Below are 21,999 nucleotides of genomic sequence, written 5' to 3'. Positions count from 1 at the left end.
TGTGTAAAATACTTTGATTTGAGCAAAGTTTGTTTAGTGTAGTAAAATCAAAAATGTTGACAGCCATTTATTTATTTATTATTATTATTTTATATTTTGCTACTTACATTTGTGTATTAATATTTTTTGTGTTCTGTTTTAAATTGTTTGCTCAATTTGTTTGTTTTTTTTTTTTTTTTGTGACTAGTCACGGTGTCACAGCCGAAATGTCTCAGGTTATATTACCCACATATAATGTATCTTACTGTGATTTTTTAAACATTTTCTTTTGCTTCATTGTGTACCAAGTTTTATAGTTAAATATTTTAGCTTACATTATTTCTATACAAACTTAAATATTATATTATATAAGCAATATATAACCTATATATATTTATATATATTACATTCTAGTCATGATATATAAATATTATTGTTTCAGAATGATATTTTGTATAAAGTTAAGAAATTATGTTATTTGATCAAAACAATATAATACTATATATATAAAAAAAGCATTTATTTTTTGGCAAGTGCACGTATGTATGTATAATTTGTATTTTGACATCAATAACAACATGTTTGGTATCTTAATCAATGCCCATTTTTATTTGGCTCCAGTTGTATGTAATATCTTTGGTTCAGTTTGATGAATTTTGCATCTCTTAATCAACGTCTGTATCCAATTTTTCGAAGTGCTTTTAGGTCAACATCTCCGTAGTAATCTTCGCTATAAACGTAAAATAAATATTGAAATGTTAAATAATCATAATATTTATTTTGATTTTTAAAAAATTTGTGATCCTTTAATTACGTCGAAAAATATTTTATTAAAATAGTACCTAAATAAATTATTAATGTGTTAATATTGCATACTTATTCTTTTTATTCTATTGTTAGGTTTGTTAACTGCAGTATGTATATACTTTAAAGATTTTGTTTATGGATGTTTACTTTGTGATCAAAAAACTAAAGAAGCTTTTTCCATGCATCGCTCTTTATTGATTATTAAATGTTTATAAAAATATCATTCGAGCATAGTAAGCAACATTTTCGCAATGATTGTTCGTATCCGTGTCCGTTCGTTTATTATCGTTCCAACGTATGATAATTTTTAAAACAAGAAACCATGGTAGATAACCCTGTTAGAAACCGGTCGTTTCGGGTAATATTATAAGGGTATATATACAATATAATAATAATGCATTATTCTGTTTTAATCGACACCACGAAACAGCTGCGATTGTATCACATTTTTTTTTGGGTGCGTGTTTAAATCCAATTTTGTATAGGTGCAATCCGCTGGCTTTCGACCGGATCTAGATTATCATTAAATACTGTCGCTTAAAATGTTCTTTTACTCGTGTCCAATTATCGTCGCCATAAACAACGCTAATGGATTTCCCTGTTTAATCTAAATGACTACGTCTATATTATTATTATTATTATTATTATAAGTGCCTATGTCTTGTAACATTGTTTTGCAATATATTCAACATATTTTTAATGCGACTTTTAGAAAACAGCCAGATTCGGATAATAATTGTTGTATACTTAGAGATAAATTAACTTGCACAATCGCAAAAAAAAATAGTACAGATTGTTAATTTCAGACAAATAGATGTGCACCTACTGTATGAGTATTGAAACGTGGATGTTTGAACAAGATAGTATTATAAGTACTACACACCCAGGTATCCAATTAAAATTTATATTACCTTAAAAACTAAACAATGAATGCTTTAAACCTTTTCTTTAGAACTGAAAAGTCTTAAGTTTTTAAAAATCAGTCGTAAGATGAGAATCAAAAGTTACAAATAGCCGAATACTTGTAACTTGTATTGTATAAATATAAAAGAAGCGCTCGTGTTAGCTGCATGCAAGATACATATATAATAATATATATTTATATACTGTTATATTATGTACATCTTAAGTATGTTTTAGTGTTGCGCTTGTTGTTTATGAATATTTATTTATTACCAAACATTCGAAACGTAACCTTTTATTGGCGACAGGCGTAGGAAACAGCCACTCAGGACGAGTTTAATTATTATTTATTACGATAGAATAATTATTTTGACGAAGGCAGCGGTGAGTGATTAACAATATAGACATATTTGTATTCAAATATATATATTAATATATTTAGTATAATAACTATGTTTTTAATCTAATCATAATAAAATGACGAGTTATTAATAAACTTACAATAATAAAAAACATAATTATTACAAAGACAAGTACACATTGTAAAAATAAAGAGCGTAATTTGTACAAAATATTTTTATATAGTAATATAATATAAATTGAATTATTTTATACACAAATATATTTAAAAACAATGCAATGTATTGCAAACGGGACAAAGTGAATTTACCTACCCAATAAAATATAACGGTTGGGGTTATAATACCTACATTTACGAAGTAATAAATGTACATATTGTATTGATTGTGTTGTGAATAAGCATTCGGGTAGTTAAATATATTATTTTTTTTTGATTTTTGCACTTAAATACGAAAATAATTATATTAACAAAAATGTGTGTGTATTGGTGATAGGAATACCTTGGGGCAGCAGTAAAAGTAGCAATTTGCGGCTGCAGCTGCTGCCGCTGTCGCATTAATGTGTTTACCGTAACTGTTTACAATTAATCATGGGAACAGGGATAAATTACACAGGGGGTCAGGGAACTGGGAAACGGACGGAACATTCGATCGAATTACGGTCGATTAAAAAAAAAAAGCGTATAAAAAAAGGACACAAAATAATATTAGATATAATAATAATTAAAAAAAAAAACGTATTAAATTGTGTGAGCACCTGTATATAAATCCTCTACATATAAATCGTTATTTCTATATACGTCGGGCAGGTAGTATGCAGTTTAGGGGGGTGGGAGGAAGAGAAAATTCGGTGCTCACGCAATTCAAAAACCGTAAGTTTTATAAAAAAAACTCAATAAGTCAGTGTGTTTGCATGTTTGTGTATGTGGTCCGTCACCGCGGGCGAGTTACGCCGCTGCCGCCGTCGTCTTCTCTTTTAAGCGTCTTCGTAGTCTTTGGATGACTGCGGGGAGACGGGGAGTTGTTGGGGTTGTGGCCTGCTGGACTGCTGTTGTTGGGGTTGTGGCCTGTTGGACTGCTGTTGTCTCTGTGGCTGTGCCTTGGGTGCCGCTGGTGCTGGCTTGGACTCGGCCGACGATGATTGTTTCGACTTGTTGTCTAATCCGGACAATAGTTCGCTCTTCCTGATCGCCTTCAGGTCCAAGTCACCATAGTAGTCCTCACTGCGTACACACATAGGTAGGTTTGTTTTGATTTTTTTTTTTTTACTCCGTCCACGGTCGTCGCCGAGTCGTTATTATATATTTATTTTATTAATATTATGCTAATGTATATCACTAAATGTAGTATCACTACCTATACAAATGTCAACGCATGTATATATTTTAACATATACATATAAGTATTTACGTGTGTAGGTAATATTATTATGTATAATGCATTTCATGTGTCTATATAGAGTGGATAGTCTAAAAAAAAACCCGAAGGATGCGTCGGAGATAAAAAAATCTAACTTAGTATTAAAAAAACATTAAAATTACGATGTATTTTATATGCACAGATACACGATGTCATTGAGTGCGCATACGATTCGAAGGTGTAGCGGGTCGATTGTCAGGTTGTCGGTTGTGTGCGTTGAAAAAAAATTAATATCAATTGCAACAATTATTGATTTAACAGGTTTTGATTGAGCACCACGATATATTATGCGATATCGCCTCGGAACCTTCTTTATATTATGTAATTGCACGTGTATTATGTTAATATGTTATTGAATTTCATATCAAACAATAATTGCAGCGGGATAGGTGTTGAGCACACAACTGCAGTTGAACTCGGGCCAAATATGAATCGAATTTCGTGAAAGCATCATAACCACATAAAAAAACCTAACCCGGGGCGGAATACCTGCACCGGAACGATGGCGGAGACGCGCGGAGCGTATAGAATAATATTAAACACGTCGTTCTGAGGAATTCGTGTTACAGGTATTTAAATTTTTACCTTAGCGGTAATACGATATACATGAACGTACAAACCTAGTACGGACGGTTTTCCCACTCCTTGGGTGGCGTTTTCCTTTTCATTGGCATCGCGATCGATTATCACATAGTATTTTAAATTTAAATATCACGCGGTCGTAAGATTGTTGAATTATTATTATTATATAGATATTACGAAATTATATATGTACAACCTAGGTATATATAGTAATATACAGTATATATATATATGTACTAGACCGGGAACTTTTTCTTCTACCGCCGCGGGTTAAAATCTGTAGGTAGTCGGTACGTAGGACAACAAATATTTATGTACTGCTGCAGTAAATATATAAAGTCAGTAGTCTGTATAATACATAGTATCGCTTTCACTTTTTGTGGTTCAAACGCCATGAATCATGATACACATTTACATTTTTTTTTACGATTTCGGACGATATAATCTAATTGTATTTGTATAGACATGTCTGTGCACATAAACATATCGTAGGCGCATACCACGTAGTTAACTCGCATACGTATAACACACACACACATTTATAAAGGTTTGTACAATTAAAACCTATATCTATATCGTTATGCACGCTCGCACTCAGTCATTATATAGTTACGTTGTGTGTGTTGTGTGCGTGTTTATTATATTATATAGGTATATCATTATCGAAACGACGTAATTATATATATGTACGTATATCTAATACATATTGTGGCGCGGAGATTACGGTGATATTTCGTTCTCGCTGCGCCTGGAACGCTACAATCGGCTCGTGAAACTATCTATGTATATCAATTTGTAAATAATATACCGCATCACTAATATGTTAAAAACGTTTTCACACTCGACTATTGCAATAATGATTATAATATGCCTCTCTCTGCTTACAGTGGTTTATAATTTCATATCTGCACACCACACACGTCGGTATTTTATATTATAATTGCGAATTTACGTTTAATGTTTGTTTTCATAAAAGCGCTTTCGTAAAAGTAAAAAAAAACAAAGAAACAATATCCGTAAAACAATGAGAATACCTATACAATATATAATAAACACTTGGTGGCACCTTTGTAGGGTTCTGTATCTGTGGTTTTTTCGCACCGATGTAATGCGCATAATATTATGTATATTATATATTTATATAATGTAATTTGTGTATACCGTGCATATGTAATATATACAGCGAATATTTGAGCGCGCCTGTGTCGGAGACTTAAACGATTCAAAAGAGAAAAAACTGCGTTTATCAGTATATATATATTATATAGAAGTAGAAGAAACAAGAAAACATCTGAGAAGTATTCTCGTCCGTCGCGCGACCCATGCACTTGCGTGTTTTGGTTTTCACCACGCTTAAACCCTCGCGACGATGACGGTTTGAAGACCGCATGCAGCCACATCATGCATGCTGAGATGTTAATCGTATATAATACGGTATTTATAAGTAATTTTTTCACGCATACTCACAAACTCTTTCGGGAAAAGATACGATTTATATCGAAACTTTACGTCCATGGTTTTTAGGTGATGATTAGATGATTAAATTAAATGAAAATCATATTCGTTCATCATATGATGTCTTATAATACAACGATATTTAAGTATGTGCGTGCGGTTTAAGTTGCGATTTCATACACCCCGTAAGTATAAATAGATAGTATTGTTTTACTCGCAAACAGTTTGTTATGGATGTTAAGTACCTACACGTTTAGCAGAATATATATATATATATATATAATATATAATATATATATTACACGAAACGATTGTAAAATTATCATTTGCAGGAACCAGTAATCCTACTACAGAGAAGACATTGTTTGAATGTGTGAATATAAATCGTAGTTCGTATACGAGTACCTATAGTACCTGCGATTTATACTTCATAAGCGTAATCAGTATAACATTTATATATTATTATTCATATTATGTCAGATCTATTATATATTGTTGAGGGTGAGTAGTGAGTAAACGTGTCGAAATACTTAAAAAATAAAAACTGTAATAAATATGTCATGTTTGCATACCATCCGGGAACGTCCTCGGGGTTCTCACAGTTTCCACTGCCGTCGGCATCGCCGATCTTGAAAACTGTGCCGATGGGGCAACCGTATTCTCTTGGTGTGCCTTCCAAGCAGATGTAGTATTTCCTGCAGTCGTCTGGGTGAGCGTGTCTGCTGAAAGATCCCACGGAAGCCAATACTTCGCCAGCGGCCGGGCAGTTGAAACCGTTTGCTACTTCTGCGGTAGACCACAAAATAATAATAAATACGCCGTAATTCAAACTTATGTTCGCGTTATTGTATATTTATAATTCGAAAGTATGCTTGACCAAAATACTATATCATATTATTGTATGAAATATACTAACCTTCAACTTTGCATTCAGGTACTTGGTCAGCCCACATGCACACTCTGGATTCGCGATCGTAAGCAAGACCGGGAGAACATTGGTATCTACTAGCCTCACCTCCCCAACAGTTCCAGAAGGTATCGCATTTGACATCATCCGGGAAGATTCCGTATAATCTAGGGCAGTGAGGTGTGCTGATGGCAGGTTCTATATTGGATAAATTATTCGAGTTATTGTCACGACACAACATAATATAATACAGTTATTATTATAGATACTATATATGTTTAATTGTATGATAGGGTAAAGCTAGCACCTGTTTCATTTAAAAAGCAAAAAAAAAAAATATACGTGTTAGGTTACCTAACGAGGAAAGTAAAATAGTAAGGATTATAAAAGTAGAGTGGAAACCCCAAGGAAAATGTGAATTATAGTGGACACAATAGATAAAAGAAGTTTGACAATCGAAAAATATGTAGTTAATCAAAATAGTTCAAAATGCATAGATACAGACGGCAAAGTGCAATTACTCTTCAGGATAGTATGGCTATGCTTAGAAAACAGTAAAAAAGATATGCATCAAAGGTTTACACTTGACGGATAGTCGTAGGAAATTTTATGGAAGTCGACGATAACAATTATTATAATACTGTTGACCGAATCTTACCCAATTGTGATCTAGCACCGCAGTCAACGTTGTGTAGGTAATCACAGTTCTCTTTCAAGTACTTGGGGTCGGTGTCGTCGAACGCCAAACCATTACCGCAAGTCTTAAGCTCGGCCACGTTGTTATCGCACTTCCAGTACTTGTCGCACGATGAGCTGTGTGGGTAGAACCCGTAGTCGTCCGGGCACTTGAACTCTTCTCTCTGGCCGTGAACTGTGAATATACGAAAAGCAAATTATTATTTATACACATACTACATACACACATACGACGACGATGGTCGATGACGACAATTATAATGTTAATAAACATACCGCGGCGCTCGTTAGGTATACGATTACTATTATTATTATTATTATATAGTTGTTTCCCAGGACCTTGGGGCGTGCCCCATTGTGTCCGGTCGTCTTATGCAACGCGTCACTAAGACGGCGGAGGTATTCAAAACGTGGTAGTCGACGACGACGGCGATGACGTTATATAATTATAATATTTTTGTGCTCACAAACACACATGCATGAGCCTCCTCACTCGAGTTATTAGAATACGCGTATTGTATTTAATAATTACGATAATAATAATAATATCGCATACGTTGTGGCTGGACCACTGCAGCGTATCGCGGAGCACAACACCTATACAGAATGCGTATACAATTGTATTCGCCTCCGGAGCCATGGGATTCTATCGCGCGATGACCTTTAGTCGGGTATGATCGCAAGTATGATTCTGCAGCTTTTTTTTACATCTCGCTTCTCTTCATCATATTATTTATATGTTTTGTTGTTATATATTATATTACTTTACGCGTCCGTCGGCGTGTGCGTACAATGGTATACGAAAACAATTGTCCCTCTACCCTCCCCGGCCCGCCCGCCCACGAGTTTGTACGCGTAACGTGTCCGTATATTATATTGCAACGGATGTATACCTACGTATAAGTACAATAAATATATTATGTATAGATTTTTTTCTATATGGTGTCCGTGTAGCGGTATATACCTATTCTGTAACCATAGGCGATTACGAAACACCGGGAATGGAACTCGCCCCGGGTTTCTGGGTCAAAAATGACGATGATAATAATTATGACACACGTCGTATATATAGGTAATAATAATGTATTAATACGTGCGCGCTATATAATAATATAATATAATATAATAATAATATACGTAGTTGTATCCAGTTTTGACTATATAGGTACGACCGGCGGCGGCGACAGTGGTCACTCTTGTGGGTCACACACGCGACGTCCCGCCGGTGCATCAAATGAAGATTGCAGCCGGTTTTCGCTATATAAGTGAATTTATTTTTATTTCCACACCGCGTCTCGTTATTATATAGTCTCGTTATAGGTCACCCGTGTTACGCACGAAAACGAAGAAGGACAATTTATTTATAATAAAAAGGACGGATGTACGACGACTATAATGCGCATATTACACTGATTTAACTATCACTCTCTCTCTCTCTCTTTCTCTCTCTCTCTATATATATATATATAATATTATATTATAATATATTCAATGTAATGTGTAATGTGTCTCGCTCGCTTGTGTCGCAATCATGTGCGTTTATGGATCTCCGACTGTATCGATTGTTGCGTAAACGTATAAACTATACGTAAGTACAAGACCCTTGCCCTTCCCCCCACACACACACTTATTTATTATATATAGGCTACAAAAGTATTGTGCTTTGTTGATTATTATTAAATCATAGTATATTTATAAATTTACGACGAATGTGTCGAGTGCATTCACACAAATTTCAATTTGTCCAAATTGTGACCACCAGACAATATTATACATAATAAATAATAATGTAATATTTTATAAAATTAATATATTGTTATATCATAGGATACGACCGCGGACGGACGGTTGCAGGAAGACGAAAACCGGACTGTGGCCAGACCAAGCCCAAGTAAATACGGCAGCGTCGTCGTCAATAGAAAGCGAACTCGTTTTTATGGTCCTAGGCAATGGGTGCGAATATATAATAATAATATCAAACGCACGCGCGCGCTGCATAATCTCGTTACATACGACATTCTTTAGCAGAGAAAACGGAATTATATTATTATTATTATTATTATATCACACGGCCACTATGTTATGTCGTATAATATATATTTATTTGTCTGCATAACACAATACACACACACACACACACACACACACAGACACAACACACATATATAATATATAGGTTATCGACGTCCTTGGGCGTGCCTAAAAGTTGACAAAAGTCTTTAGCTCGGTATACGCGTTATTATATACTTATTAGTATTATTTATATATAGGTATCTAATTTATAATATACAATAATATGTATACGGTGTGCGAGCGGTATGATAATTGCGTAATTGATAATATATGCGCGTTTTCCGTGAGCTCACCGATCGTGTCGACTCGTTTTAATATTATTATTATCGGCAATCCATTATTCATTAGACGCTGTCACATTTTGGAGTGGCCGTCGTCACTAGAGGTGAGTGGCCTCCCCTTTACAGCCAGTGGAAGCAGATAGATAGAGAGAAAGATATATGTACATAGAAAGAGAGAGAGAGGAGTGAAAGAAAGAAAGAGAGAGAGAGAAAAAGGGCTAGGCAGTGGCGTTACGTCTCCTGAGTCTTTAGGTTTAAAAACGTCTCGGCCATTATGTAATACACATACACAAACACACCTAGTCTTCCGGTTCATGAAAATCGAGTAAGAAACGCGCGTTTATAAATCTTAAATCTCTTCCTCTCACTGTTACCCCACGACCCTATCGCCTTAAGGTTACTTTACGAGCATTACACACAAATATCGTAATACAGTTTAAACGGGCACACTTAATAATATGTGGATATTTTTAATTATTGTAATATCCGTCGTCATTTTTCCACCTTTCCTGTCACACACGCAAACGCCTATTATAATTTATAACAAATAGGTACTTGCTCACTTTCGTAAGACCGCACCCCGTGAAATATTTATCTGCTTATTCATTTTGATGCGCCCATCTTTAATTATATTATAATATTATACTTTGCGCGCATATAGTAAGCGAAGGGCGTCTGACGATCTGTTGATGTGATGCTCATCTATACAGATGAACGTAAGATCGTAAGTGTGTGATCATCATATAAAGATAAATAAACAGGACAAAGTAGTGACAAATTATTTTTAAAAATTACCGCTTCAGATGGAAAAAAATATGTACAGTACCTGCAGATAAATTTTAAGGTGTCACTATGAGCAATGAAAAGCGAGCATTTCTCTGCACGTCATTTTTTATGTCGGTAATTTGCATTTATAATTATTTTTTCTTTGTCGAATTTGGTTTTCTTATCAAGTTTATGACATATATAAAATTAACTATTACTGTCAACAGCTCTCAGTTAAAAGAAGGATTGTGAGTAAAAAATTTGGTATCAGGATGCGGAATTTTGAAAACATGGATGTATTCATATAGTCCAGCATTAGGAACATTTGGCCATATTATGAAAGAAATAGAAATCTACGGTATGCACGTACTTATCTCTCTAATTTCTATGTATTTACTTAATCAATTTTTCGTATTTTGTATAATATACAGACGAATTGTTTGTGTGCATATGTGTATGTGGAAATATGTTTCGCATGGGTAACAGAATTTTCTATGTAAACTACGATGCATACAGGAGGAAGAAACTTGTCAAAATTTCACTTTTCCCACACCGCTGACAGACTACAAACATAATATAGGTATAGTCAGATTGAAATTTTTTTATTTTTCTTTCACTCTTTGCCGTTCCTATATGCGCCATACACACTTTAATGATACTATATAGGTATGGCACTTTGTATAATATATTATATTATTAATATGTCGGGCGTACTGCAATGTTACCTGTCTGTATAATATTATTATAATACACCATAATTTGCGGTATGCGCGACATATATAAGTCACACCATTACCCACGAGTATAATTTAATATACGAACACATTATATTGTATTATACACATAATCGCTTATATTTTATTACTTCACCGATCTCTTCGTGTCCGGGTTGCATGATGTAACACATCGCATACGTCTCGTATACGACGTGTGTCGTGTTGTATGCTAACGGATTTTCGGAAACACAAACACAACGAATTGTGTTACTGTTACATAAACCGACGAAAATATGTCGAAAAACACACAAACCAACCGTACCAATCGTAGCTTATACAATATTATTATGATACGCATCTATGTAGGAGTGGACTATAGGATGCGTTGTGTTGGTTTTTTTGAGATTTCTAGTTACTGGTCGATGAAAATACTCTACATAAAATGATCGAGTAGGTGTGTCAGAATTCTCGAAGCTTAAAGATTTTTTGTTAAAATTCGCGTCTATAGTGTTATCGATTTCCGAGACCAAATAAAACGCTGATCAGTATATTATTGTAAAATACATAAAGAAACTGCAGCATATTATACGATTATTCGCTGCATTTATTTTAATAGGTATATTGTCTACCGGCGCGCAGTTGTTACCTTGATATGCGGCGATGAGCAAGACGGAAGTGAGCAGATAGATCTTCATCTTGACGAGGACCGCGTCTAATAAAATTTAATTGTAGTAGTGACGTATAAGATACGGCGATGTTTAAATCACTCGAAAAAAAATATAATAATAATAGTGGAGTAATATTATGAAATATCGAATTCACTTTCGCGAGCGGTAACGCGATGATCGGCACTGGTGAGCGGCCAGTGCTCGCCTCTTGTTTTATATGCACGTCCTACCTGGCGCGACCTCAGCCCCACTTGAGTATTCCAGTCGTGTGAGATTCGAAATCCAAAAAGAAAAAAAAAATAATAATAAGAAACAACGTACGCTCGTACGCGCAAGCGCACGTACACACTCGCTCATATATGCATTCACACAAACACACACATACACACACACACAAATACACGCACGCACGTATTGTTATACGTGATTTTTTTTAAATCTGGACTACGCCCAGCGGGACCGCCGCTGCAGAGCTTTACATCGGTGCATTGTACCGCCTATACACGTTTTTACGGATTGTTATGGCGAGAAAAAAGAAAAAGAAACAATAACAAATATAGTAAAGCGCACACACGATACGATTTAATGCATTTCATTATTATATGTGTAATGTCGTCGCTGCTGTAAAGTCGTATATGGGGTGTCAAGCAGGGCGTTTACGCTGTTCGCGTATATACATATGTATTATATTAGTCGTCGACGTCTCGTCCTTGACGGTCAATTGTACTACTTACTCTTTTTTTTTATACATTTCAAAATTTTCGTCGCTTGCGACTGGGATCCTTCGTCGTCGTCGTCGTCGTCCTCGGGAATCGCGCGCGCGCCGGAAGAATTTTTATTTTAAGTACATATACTGCGCGGTTGACCTGAAAACGGTCATATGTATACGTCTATAATAATAATACATTATATTTATATGATATTTTCTTTTTATTATAAAATTGTACATTACACAAATTCTTCGTCGTTGTCCGAAAGTACGTCGAATGGGTTATTATATTAGGTATTACATTCGCATTATGCACAAGGCTGAACGACGGATATCATATATTATATGATGTACATCCCATCGTGGGGCGGCGAATGGGTCCTTGGTTTTCCCACGCGTATAGTGTAGTGTCCAATATAATATTGTATTGTACTGTGTCTGAAAAACTGTTCGAAAAATAGCACAAGTTTCTACATAATATATATACATGTATACGCGATGTCCTCCGGAGGATTTCTACGCAGCTGCTTCAATTTTACAAAGCTCCTCTCTTTTCTTCCGCCGTTGTTTCGTGCACTCAGACAACAATATAATAATATATAATATTATTCAATTCCCTCGGCTTTTACCATCTTTTCCACCGACGTCAAGTTTTCGTCTTGTCCTCGTATCGTGTACACCACAACGTATCAATTGTATTATTGCGTTGAATAAGTCTACACAATTCCCTATTATATATACTATTACTATATATAATAAATTATGCAAACGTGCATATATTTTATATCATATGCATGTATTTATTTAAAACAATAAATTAATCAAGAATTAAATATTATTTATTTACACCAGTTAACAAATTTCAGTATTATTGTACGTGAAATAAATTAAACATAATTTTCTTTTACTTTTGATAAAAATGTAGACATTTTTACCTTGAACCCCCACGAAAACTAAAAAAAAACAGTTGTCTAATATACTTATTAACAAGTATTTAACTTGTTATAAAGGTTTAGAAAATAACATAGAGATAATATAAAATCCTAGAATTTCCTGTTTATGAATCACGAACTAATTAATTCATCTTATTATAATTTATTTTAATCAGGAGAAAAGTGATAATAATGGCTTGTATAAACATTTTAAGGGTCGTTCATACAATGTCCGATTAAGTGTCGGTTAAGGCTAACGCTAACCGGTAGAATTTTATCGATTAACACATAAGATATTCCGGACATTGTAAGAAAGGTCCTAAGAGTTTCTTAAGGGTGTCTGAGATCATGTGTTTTTATTACGAAAACTTTCCTAACAAGAAAAATTATCGTACACCGTGACGGTGAAATAAATTTTGATGATAATTGTAAGTACCTATTATTTGAAAGAGGAAAGCTTGATATAGGTCATTCACTCATTCAGAGGACTTAAAAATGACCAAAAACAGTTTTTATTTATTTAACTATATTTTTAAAAGATTTAATAAAATATGTCTAAATAATAATTGTAGATAGATGTAGTATTTTTTTGGGCGTTATTAAAGTTAATTCAAAAGTCCGAGTCTAATGGGGCCTGAATAAGATTTCGCCATTTAAATAAAATTTATTATATTATTAGTATTTAATTATTTTAATAATATATATTTTTATTATATTATATTATCAATTTATATAACTCAAAATTGAATAACATTTTTCTGTAAATAACGTAAAATATTAAAAAAAAATATCTTAAAAAAAAAATCAAAAATGTCATTGCGTATAGCAAATAATAATAATAATAATAATAATAATAAAATAATAAAATATTATAATATAATATACGTAAAAGTTTTAAATTCCCACTAATAATTTTTTTAACTTACAACAAAATCATTATTTATCGTTTAAAAAAATTATTTCGTCCGAATTTTAACTTAATATAAAAAATAATTATCTGTATAAATTTATTAGATTTTATGGTTTCAGTATGAAACACTTACTAAGAATCTTAATTGCATTTTCTAAACTTAGAAATAAAAGAAATTAAGAAATATAAGATTTTATGAAATTTTAACTAAAAAATAGTAAGTAATTTTTTGCGATTTTGATGAATATCATCGTTAAAATTCTAACTTCGAAAACATATGAAAAAAATATTGTTCCTTTGTATTTACAAAATGTATATAGATAAAAAACAACTTATGTGAGATCTTATATTACATTTTCAAGAATTTGTCCCTATAAATATTTTATTGACATTTATAGAAAAAAAAAAATGAAAATTTGAGTTATAAATAGCTCAAAAAGAGTTAGAAAAATAATTATTTTACTTGTGATTTTTGAGTGTCTTAAAAATTTGAACTTGAAATGCTTATAAAGAATACATTTTCAAGTATTTACGGTTATTTGTTTTCAAATTACATCAAAATAATAAAAAAAATTGATTTGTTAATCATTTGATGTAGGTAGTATATACGAGAGAAGATTTAAAGATAATAATTACAATTTCCAAGTACAGGGTAAGAATCATATTATTATGTATCACCCCACGACTTTTTTTAAGGCTAGCACACTACATTAACGTATATGTACTTATTTAATAACACTACCGTAGTTGTATAGAAATAATACAAAAATATGAATTCCACCCCCACCCTCCATGCTAACTACATATAATATTCAAATAATATTACAAAAATAAACCACCTAGGGATCAAATATTATTTTGTTTCTGGGAAATAACGCATATTAGCGAAGCTGTAAAAATTATGTATAAATATATATAAATAATTTATTATATGTAAATATTTAAATATTATATAATTATTTGTTTCCATTCGTGCATAAATATTTTATACATATACTTATACATCATTCACATTGATTGCATTGTATAAGCACCTCGCTTATGATATACACAAAATTTTTGTTACGGGGCTATAGGTAAAATGTACAAAAATATCATCCCCCCACCCACAAACATGACCAAATTACGCCACCATGGCTTTATGATTATTATGTCGCGTTACGCGTGTGCGTATATAATAATAATATTATTATTATTGTCGTACGGATTTTCGTCGCCCGCAGAGGTGTTGTGTAGCCAGGCGCAAGGTAATAATAACCGTGTGTGTGTTTGCGTTTAACCGCGCGGGTGAAAGCAGGACCAGTGAAAGTGATCGATATATATCGAGAGCGCGCAGCTGCCCGTAATTTTTGCGCGCATTTGAATTTTTCTGATCGCGATATCGCGTAGAAGTTAGATTTCAGGACATATATACAGTGTGATTCTCCAAGCATATTCACCCCTATTTTTTCATAAAGTAACGAATTTATTCAAATTTCGATGTACCTGTTTCAAAAATTTCAAAAAAACATTTTATTCCTATAAAATTAATAATTTTGTTACAGTTATCACTAATTTAAATCTAATTATTTAAAAGTAATAAATTACCTACATTTAGTTGTATATAAAAATTAAATAAAAAATAAGTATATTAGGTACATGTTATTGTATTTATACATATTTATTGAATACAGTATTATATTTACATAGTTTTGATAATAATATATGCCGTAGCTCGATTGATTGGTTGAAATTGAAATTACATTATATAGTTACTAAAAATATATCATATTAAAGCTTTACGTAAGGGTTCCCATACTTTAAAATTCTATAATTTATAACTGGTGGAAACCGGTGACACATTATTAACATAGGTATTACATATAGCCCCCATATATTTCAAACGTATATTATCGTGGACCTATTACCCTTAAAACAAACAGTTAAATAACTTAAAAACTATTCGATTTAATTTTGATTTTGATACGTCAACATTTTTAGAATATTCTCCACTAAATAATTTACTGCATAAACAGGAGTTGTAATTTGAAAAAAGAAGATTGTATCTTCATATAACTCTTCTGAAGTAATGCGATATTTCTCAAGAATATGGTCTTTAAGTTTGTTTAAAAATTCCAAAAATAAGATTTTGTGTAATTGGATTATTGAAAAGGAAAAAAAAGGATGAACAGCGAACATGCTTGGTGAATTAACCTGTATACCAGACACGCGCTTGCAGCGCATGTGTACATAATATTATATTTATCTAAAATATAATTTAGGTATACACTATACGTACATAGGTGTTTGTATAATTCTAATGTTTGTTATTTATATAGCGTGTTATTGTACTGCAAAGTAATATGATTTTCGAGTGCACTTGCGTGAAATGCATCCCATTACTATTCTACTGTCCGACAACCGCAGTGCAGCGGAGTGGACCGGCTGCCTCTACGAGTGCGTGCGCGCCGTGGAAGGTCATTAACTATACCTGGACACACACAGACACGTGTGTGCCGAGCACGTTAACGTTATGGTTTCTTCTCACTACATGATAGGTACATCGTCAACGTGCATACAAATAATAATATATATGATCGCCATACGAGTAAGTGTAGTCTAAATAATAATATGATAGCGTATACGAAGAGGGTTCAAAAAAATCATTTTTTTTCTACCGCATAGAAACTTTCTACGATCGCACGCGATGTCGATCAATCATTCGAGCGGTTTACACTATTATATCGCCAAATATATCGCCACACGTATCCGCGGACGCGTGAGTTATAATCAACCGAAATATATTATGTATACTGCCTAATAAGTAATAATAAAGTTATATCGATCGATCGATCATTTTTCGTTCGAAAGGTATATATAATAGTATTATACTCTAATTTTTAAACCTATATACGATTGTTGTGTAACATCGTACCACGCGTGAATCATATATAATAATACTTATTTACCGCAAGGACAATCCAAATCGTTACCTATGATTATTATTATTTATATTTACATACATTATATGCCCGTTTAAGTCGTCTATTAATTACGTCCGCGTGTTATATATTTTCGCGCTTCCGCTTAAAAGTTTATAACATATTATATATCTAAGAGACGCGGAATAACAACACAGATAATGTAGCGTTTTCGTATATCATACAGGACTTGACAGAGACGTCCTTGATGGACGACTGCAGGTGCAGTATTATATTATAAATATATAGGTGTACAATAAACGATATATGCGGATTTGTTTCAGTCGATACATAACGAGTTGTCGATAGGAAATGTCAAAAACACGTATTCAACTTATACCGAGTAAACAAATAATGGCAAACCCTCCGGCAGATAGGGTAACACTTGATAATGTTGTTAATTATAATACACTTTAAGCGCGTTTTCAGTGTTTCTCAGCTTCACCTTTACACAATCGATACTTATAAATAGTTATGTATAATAAATATAACTAATATAAGAATAGAAACATCAAAGAGGACCCCAATCATATTCGCCCTAATTTTTTCCTTTAGTACAAAGCATTTATTCATATTAAGATTTTAGAAATTGTTTAAATATACCTACCTTAATGACTACATTTTTAAATGGTACTTCGATTTTATTATATCATTTAAGGAGTAGGAGTATACTGTGTCAATGCAAAACAATTTTTTTCAAATAGGAATCAGCAATCTTTCTTATTTTAATCAACGAGTTTTTGAGTATTAAATTGTTTTTATACAGTGTACTTATCATTGCATTGTAGGATAAAAATCAATCCTTAATTATTTTTATAAAAATATAAAATAGGTGATGATATTGGAATATTAATTTAATCTTGTTAATGGTACTTAATATAAACTAATTACTATAATTTTAAAATTTTCACAGATTCTATGAGGACGTCATATATTCAAATTCTATTATCATGGATCCTTATTATAGAATTTTGAAAGTTATGTAACTCCAAAATTGTTGGATTAGATACATCAAAATGTCGAAAAAAATCTATCCGTTTAACAATCTATAATATGAAAAAGGGATTGCTCTTATTTGGAAAAAAGAATAGTTTGTATCACGACAAGATATCCTATAAATGGTATACAACAATCTAAGTATTAAGTATATTTAAAAACTATGATACTTAAATATACTTAAAAATTCAGTTATAATATATAATGCATATTGTTAAAAGTTTGATGAGTAACCTTCTTTATACATTATAGATATATATGTTATATAAATATGTAAATTTTAAATATATGATATCACGTAATGATATAAACGTATAGAATATTTTTCTGTTCGCAATAATAATTATAACTTCCGTAGAAAAAAAGCGATCCGTCTGACCCGCAGTGTTATTCGCATAAACTGCTGCACAATGAAGTTGTCGAACAGACCGACGAAAGTAACGGTAAAAAACATGATATCGTAATTAACCACACATCTTTATATTATTTTTTGATGATAAGCACATTAAGTATTATCGTGTCGAAGGTATTATAACTAATAACTCAATGAAAAAAAATTTGTTATACACTGCACATATCTACCGCTGCAACCGGAGATTGCAACAACACGTCGTAGCAGGGCATTGACGGTTGTCCGCTGTCACGAGTATTATAGTGCACACTATAATAGTATAATATATTATATTATTATGTATGATAGGTACGGATTATGTGATAATGTGATATATTATATGTTAGGTTAATTCTTGACTAGTGCATTTAAATAAAAATTGTTTTTCTATTAAACGAAAAGCGCGAAAACGCATCCTCCAACGCACGCCGCCGTGACGATTCCCTGTCTGCGATATGCCGATATGTCCTATTCCTATACAATGTATTATCGTCATCGGGATATAATATAGTATTTCGTCGGAAGGTATTTAGCAAGACCGGTTTTGTCGGTTTTATTTTTTTGAATCGAACAACTATTTAGAAATGCGGTAGCGTTTCGAGCCAAGTAAAAAAAAAATAATAAATAAATAGTACGAGTATATTAAATAAATAATCAATTTAATATTTACAGGAAGTATATTTCGTTGCCAATTAATACGTATAAATATGCGTGTATATAATATGTACTATACAAAACGATCATTCGTCCGGGAGTTCCTTACTCAGTTTACTACTCTACAGTACATATACAGCGCGATTCTTTTATGTTGTATCGAATAACGCGTTATTTAAAAAATAAAGTTTTTCAAAATATTTTTTACATAATTAGATTTTATTACAACAAATCAATTTTTTGGCTATACAATTGCAATGTAACAATAATTGTTATTATTTTTTTGATAGACAGCATAATATTAACGGAATTTTTTTTTAGAGTATTTCAATATAATTAGTCAGAACTTTTGTATGAACTAAGTGGCATAGAGTTAATCCACAAAACTCCACTTCAGAGCCATAACAGATGTGTTATTATAGTTATATTTATATGAATAAAAATATAAAACCTTACTTGTATAATATAACATTATAATATAATTGTACCTGTATATAATTCATACTTCTATACTAATAATATTATAAAACTAAAGTATTTTCATGTTAGAAAACGTGCTAATTTTAGAAACTACTAGATTGATTTCAGTAACAGTATAGCAATATTGACGAAAGTTTCAGAGATTCTTCTCAAAAATATCAGTAAAGTTAAGAGAGTAGTTTGAACCACATTCAAAAATAAACCAAGTGCTTTACAGTGTATTTAATCCACCACAGGTGAATTGCCAACTTCGGTCAAATTAATTAATTGCAAAGCGAGTTAAGGTAAGAACAAACTATTCATATCCATATATTAACATGTTTTTACATGCTACGGCTTAACACACTTAACTTAATTTGCGTATTATCGTATTTATTTTTATTTTTTATACACCGATCGATCTTTACCAATGCCGATTTGTCCGTAAACTGAGCTACACTGAAACCGTAATATATACTGTCCATTATAAAGCGTCATATTTTATGTTAGTTAATTTTTTTTCGGGTGAAGTTAGGATATACAGCTAGTAATTAGTATATTAGTAATATAATAGTAGTATTAATTTATGTGTTTACTTTCATAGTTGCATACCACTTGCCATAATAACAACAATAAATATACATAATTTTTAAATTTCCACTTATAAAATAACAACACAATACATAAAAAAATATTTACATAGTATTATATTATAATTTGTTAAGGTAGATATAGCAAAACAAAAAAAAAAACAAAAGGAATAAACATAAAAATTATCACTTCAAAGTTTAACTTGGAGGTGTAATTTCTAACACTTACCAACCTCTAAACACGGGCATGACTACTTATCTAAATTTTAAATACTTAAGTATATGATATTAATTAATTACTCGTTAAAAATTCGATTTTTATAAATCGAAATATCCTGAAAAATATTTTGTTTTGGAATATGAAATAAAAAAAGAAGCTATCGCTCAAAAAGTAAAATACTTCAAAATATAAGAATAAAAATTTTTAAAATTATTTTTGATTTTTAAAAAAATGATAATTTGCAATGACATAAAATTACGTAAAATTATATTTTCAAATATAAAAATGTCTAAAAGATGTTAGAGAAATGTTATCAATTATCTTATTTAAAAATGATTAAGTACATGATTTACATTGGTGTACCTTAATATAACTAAGTCAGAATTCAGCTACTTTACAAGGAACATAAGTATAATAATGATAAAGATCTAAAGTTAAATATTTCGTTGAGTTTAATGCAATAACGCATTGAGGCATCATCGTGATAAGATTTTTGATCGGTCAGTAACACTGAGTACCTTTAAATGATACATTTCTAATTGTTAAAAATTTTTAGGTACAATGATTAAAAAAATTATCTTAAGTATACGCTTACTTAACTCGATGTTTTGTTAACTTTGAGATTACACCTATAATTTGGGTATACACTATATATTTCATACTGCTTCTAGTGCTTCTACATTACACATATTCTGTACCTATAATATACTATATACATTATAATATATACATATCCGAGTCGCGAACATCATCACACATACAACATACCCACCAAGTTCTGAGTAGCATACTATAGCACTCTCGTACTTTTCGAACTATTATGTAAATGTGTATAATTATATTATTATATTTGTCGTTAATCATACGGAGGTATAGGTATAATAGTAGTATTATACATAACCTCTCACTTTAAACGAATTTGTTAATACCCGCGGCGTGCACAAATCGTTTTACGACCCCAGGCCGCGGAGTTCCTATATAACCATGTCTATGTGAATATAATATTATCACGTATATTATGTGTATATTATATATATGGCATACAGAGATGACTGCGTTGCGTGTTCGTAGTAACGTTTTTGACCTTAAGAGACACGAATGAGAGGTTACCTACGCATACGTAATCCGCATCAATGGTATGCGGCATATTGAGCAGCGGAAAACGAATCGGATCGATAATAAGGAGCAATTAATGAATTAATGTAGATTTGTTAGGGAAAACGCCAAAATAAGTGACGGACAAGTACTTATTTATACAAATGTTATTTATTTATTTATGTTAATTATGAAAGAAAGTGTTTAGAAAGATGACAGTCAACAGTCAACATATTTTGTAGAGCTTCATGTAATGCTGTTTGTCAAGTATTATTATGGCATGAATTTAAGGAAAACTTGCGAATTGTCTGGATTGTCAGATGGTTTTGCATGGCTTCAGGTTTGTATAATGTATAGTATATAACCAAATTAGCAGGATCCTTACAATAAATAGGAGTAGTTAGGCTCTGAGATGAGATTAAATTTTGACTTTAAAGAAGACAAAAAACAACGAAGTTTGAAGTAGGTTATTT

The 21,999-nt window shown here is 32.0% G+C and overlaps 1 protein-coding gene and 1 long non-coding RNA gene across 3 annotated transcripts; one reads left to right on the top strand and one right to left on the bottom strand.

Moving 5' to 3' along the window:
* Positions 1-482: 482 nt before the first annotated feature.
* On the bottom strand, positions 483-11,818 carry LOC132919283 (protein obstructor-E). 2 transcript variants are annotated; one of them, XM_060980719.1, is made up of 5 exons: positions 11,589-11,818; positions 7,070-7,282; positions 6,421-6,609; positions 6,077-6,290; positions 483-709 (listed from the first exon to the last, which is right to left on the bottom strand). In XM_060980719.1, exons 1-5 carry the CDS (start codon positions 11,635-11,637, stop codon positions 649-651), a joined length of 726 nt encoding a protein of 241 aa, XP_060836702.1. In that variant the 5' UTR covers positions 11,638-11,818; the 3' UTR covers positions 483-648. The 2 variants fall into 2 exon arrangements, with proteins under 2 accessions (XP_060836702.1, XP_060836701.1); XM_060980718.1 differs by lacking the exon at positions 483-709 and adding an exon at positions 2,099-3,271.
* LOC132919286 (uncharacterized) lies at positions 9,402-18,260 on the top strand. The gene is made up of 3 exons (XR_009660608.1): positions 9,402-10,584; positions 10,658-10,806; positions 18,035-18,260. It is a non-coding gene; the product is annotated as an uncharacterized LOC132919286 (long non-coding RNA).
* Positions 18,261-21,999: the final 3,739 nt, after the last annotated feature.

The sequence above is a fragment of the Rhopalosiphum padi genome, chromosome 2 (genome assembly GCF_020882245.1).
Source record: "Rhopalosiphum padi isolate XX-2018 chromosome 2, ASM2088224v1, whole genome shotgun sequence".
NCBI lineage: Eukaryota > Metazoa > Arthropoda > Insecta > Hemiptera > Aphididae > Rhopalosiphum > Rhopalosiphum padi.
This window is presented reverse-complemented; position numbering and strand designations above follow the sequence as displayed.